Genomic DNA, 3,688 nt, shown 5'->3' on the forward strand with positions numbered 1-3,688 from the left:
TTCTATGGATGGGCATCTATGGGGGGTCCTATGGATGGGGGAATAAAGGGGGGCCCTATAGTGGGGGAATGATGGGAGGGGTCCTAAACAGGGGCAGTATGGGGGGGGGGGTCCTATGACTGGGGAGATATAGAGGGGCCCTTATAGATATGGGGGGGAGGGGGGCCTATGGCCAGGGGGATATGGTGGATGAGGCATAAGGGGGGATATTGGGCCAGGGATTTAAGGGGAGCCCATCCCCTATAGCAGAGACCCTGGGCCCCGCCAGCCCCTATGGATCCCTTATAATGCTCCTATAGACCCTTATGGATCCCTATAGGACCTGGTGGACCTGTCTAGGTCCCTATGGCCCCATGGATCCCCTATGGATCTGTATGGATCCCTATGGCCCCCGTGGATCCCCTATGGATCCCTATGGCCCCCGGGGATCCTCTATAGATCCCTATAGGTCCCTATGGCCGGTTTGGGGGGCGGGAACTGTCCGCGGTGCTGAAAAAGGGGCGGGGCAACCCCGAACTGCCGGGACCCCCCAATTCGGGACCCCCCGACTCCCGAGACTCTCCAACAGAGGACCCCCAACTGCCGAGACCCCCAGCTCGGGGAACCCCAACCGCCAGGACCCCCCAACACGAGACCTCCTTCCGAACTCCTGGACCCCCCCATTCCTGGATTCCCCCAATTCGCGGGGCCCCCCTGAACTTCTGCATCCCCCAAACTCCTAGCGCCCCCACACACACACACACCTGGATCCCCCTCACCCCTTGGATTCCCCCAAACGTTTGGATCCCCCTCAGAACCCTGGATCGCCCCCCGCCCCCAGGTTCCTCCCATCCCCTCGTGTCCCCCCCCATCCCGGGGTCCCGCCGCGCCCCGCGGTGCCGGGTATTCTCGGGCGGTAACGGATCAACATCGGCCGCGCTGTTATTGCTGGAGAATACGCGGAGCCGAGGGGACGCCCCCGCCTCGGGACCCCCGGGAACCCTCGGAACCCCGTGAGAAACCTGGGAACCTTCAGGACCCCCTGAGAAACCCTGGGAACCTTCGAGACCCCCGGAAAAACTTGGGAACCCCCCTGGGACCCCTGGGAACAAACGCAGAGCCGAGGGGATGCCCCCACCTCAGGACCCTCAGGGGAGACGTGTGTACCCTTGTGTGACCTTCGTGTGACACATGTGTACCCTCATGTGACACATGTGACCTTCATGGGACACGTGTGCATCCTCATGTGACATGCGTGTCGCCTCGTGTGACCCTCATGTACCCACATGTGACCTCCCAATGTGCAGGGTCACAGCAGAGCCCAGATCACATCACCACACGTGTGTTTGTGCATGTGTGTGTGTGCATGTTCAGGACGTGTGTGTGCGTGTGTGTGCGCCAACAGGGCTCTGTGAGTCAGTGTGAGTATGCACACGTGTGTGTGTGCATGTATGTCTGTGCATGTGCAAAGCACACGTGTGTGTGTGCACACATGTATGTGTGTGATGCATGTGTGTGCAGGGTCAGAGCACACGTGTATGACTGAATATACACTTGTGTGAGTGTGGGTGTGCACGTGTGTGTGTGTGCAGATGTCTGTGCATGTTCAGAGCACACGTGTGTGCGTGTGCCCAGGGTGAGTGTGCACACGTGTGTGTGCACACGTGTGTGTGTGTGTGCGTGTGTGTGTGTGTGTGTATCTGTGCATGTTCAGAGTACACGTGTGTGTGTGGCCAGGGTGAATGTGCACGTGAGCACACGTGTGTGAGTGTGTGCACGTGTGTGTGTGTATCTGTGCATGTTCAGAGTACACGTGCGTGAGTGTGCCCAGGGTGAGTGAGCACAGGTAAGTGAGCACAGGGGTGTGTGTACGATGACGGGTTTGCACAAGGGTGTGTTCCCACGGGCGTGGATGTGTCCGTGTGCACACGAGGGTGGACTTGCACGAGGATGGGCGTGTCCGGGTGTGTCCGTGGGCGTGTCAGTAGGCGTGTCCGATGAGCGATGGACAGTTCCACCTGGCCGCGCCCCGCCGCGCGAAAAGGGGCGGAGCCACAGCTGTCACTAGGAGACGAGGCAGTGCCGGATTGGCGGCGCGAGCGGCCAATGGGAACAGCGCTAGGGGGGGCGGCGGGAGGGGCTCTGAGGGGAGATCTGTCGTGATTGGCTGAGAGGCGGTGGGCGGGAACAACGCCGAGGGGAGCTCCGCCCTGATTGGCTGAGGTGCGCGCACCCGTCGTGGGTGGGAACATGGCTGAGCGGATCTGTAATCGGATTGGCCGATCCGCCGTGGCGGGAACAGCGCCTAGGGGAAGCCCCTCTCCGATTGGCCGAGCGCGGCCGAGAAGCGCAGCTGATTGGCTGATTGCTCTTTGCCGCCGTACCCGCGCGCGATGGCGGCGGCGCTGGAGCGGGCGCTGGGCTCGGCGGGGCCCGGGACGGGCCCGGTGCCCGAGGTGCCGGAGGTGTCGGAGCCGGTGCTGGTGCTGGGCCCGGCGGGCTCGGGCCGCACGGCGCTGCTGCTGCAGGCGGCGCTGGCGGGCGGCGCCCATGGGCCCCGCGCGCTGTTCCTGGCGCCCAGTGCGGTCCCGCGGCTCCCGAACGGCGGCGGCGGAACAGGCACGGACCCCAGAGCGCTGCAGGTGAGAGGGGGCGGGAGGTGGCGTTGTTTGCGGGGAGGCGGGGGTGGATGGAGGGGCGGGGTTTGCTGAGGGGGCGGGGGTTGGCGGAGAGTGGGCGGGGTTTGGTTAGAGTAGGCGTGGTTTGCGGGGGTGGGCGGGGTTTTCCGAAAGGGGTTTTCTGAGGGTGGGCGCGGTTTCCTGTGGGTAGGCGGGGAATGCTGAGTGGGCGGGGCCACGCGTGTGGGCGGGGCTTTGTGTGCCCCCATTCATTTTTGGGGTGCGCGTGGGGGCCTGTCCTGACCCCTGTTCCCCCTCTGTCCCCACCCTCTGCCCCCCCCCCGCCGGGGCCACCCTGCCCCCCCCCCCCCCCGCCCCCCACGTGCTGCCCACCCTGCGAAGGTTCTTCCCTGCCCGCTGCCTCCTGAGCCCCCGACCCGGGGGGCTCGTGGGGGTCCGGCTGAGCCGTACCGGGAGGTCCCCCCAGCGCTGGAGGCTTTGCTTGGACTCCCACGGGGAGGGGGGCAAGGAGGAGCAGGATGAAGAGGAGGAGGAGGGGGAGGAGGGCATTGACACGGAGGAGGAGTGGGGATGACACCCCCCCCAGCACGGGGGACATGGACTGATGTGACACGCCCCCCCGGTGGGTGACAAGGACTTGATGTCACCCCCAAAATGGGTGACATAGACCTGATGTCACCCCTCCCACAGGTGACACAAACCCAACGTCACCCTGTCCCTGAGTGCTTTGGGGTGGCCCTGCCACCGTCCCCTGTGACGTGGGGGCACAGGCGGTGACAGGGCTCCAGGTGTCCACTGGGCCCCCTCGGTGCCATCTGGGGGCTCCTGATAAGGGTTATCAACCCCCCCCACCCGGCCCTGAGCACCCGCCACCCCCCAGGGCCCCACGTGTCCCCAAGTGCTGCTCCAAGCGCTCCCAGTTCCTCCCAGTGTCTCCCCATTGCCCCCAGTGCTCTCCCTATTACCCTCTGGTGTCCCCCAGTGCCCTCCCAGTGTCCCCATTGCCCCCCCAATGTGCCCCAGTACTCTCCCAGTTACCTCCTGGTATCTCCCACTGTCCCAGTACCCCC

At 64.7% G+C, this 3,688-nt stretch overlaps 1 protein-coding gene across 1 annotated transcript; it reads left to right on the forward strand.

Annotated features, from left to right (window-relative positions):
* The first annotated feature begins 829 nt into the window (after positions 1-829).
* LOC113941336 lies at positions 830-3,682 on the forward strand. Its single transcript, XM_027632499.1, has 2 exons — positions 830-2,681; positions 2,809-3,682. The coding sequence occupies exons 1-2, from the start codon at positions 2,373-2,375 to the stop codon at positions 3,190-3,192; spliced, it is 693 nt and encodes a 230-aa protein (XP_027488300.1). The 5' UTR covers positions 830-2,372; the 3' UTR covers positions 3,193-3,682.
* Positions 3,683-3,688: the final 6 nt, after the last annotated feature.

This window comes from Corapipo altera, unplaced genomic scaffold (genome assembly GCF_003945725.1).
Source record: "Corapipo altera isolate COAL_440 unplaced genomic scaffold, ASM394572v1 60759, whole genome shotgun sequence".
Classification (NCBI taxonomy): Eukaryota; Metazoa; Chordata; class Aves; order Passeriformes; family Pipridae; genus Corapipo; species Corapipo altera.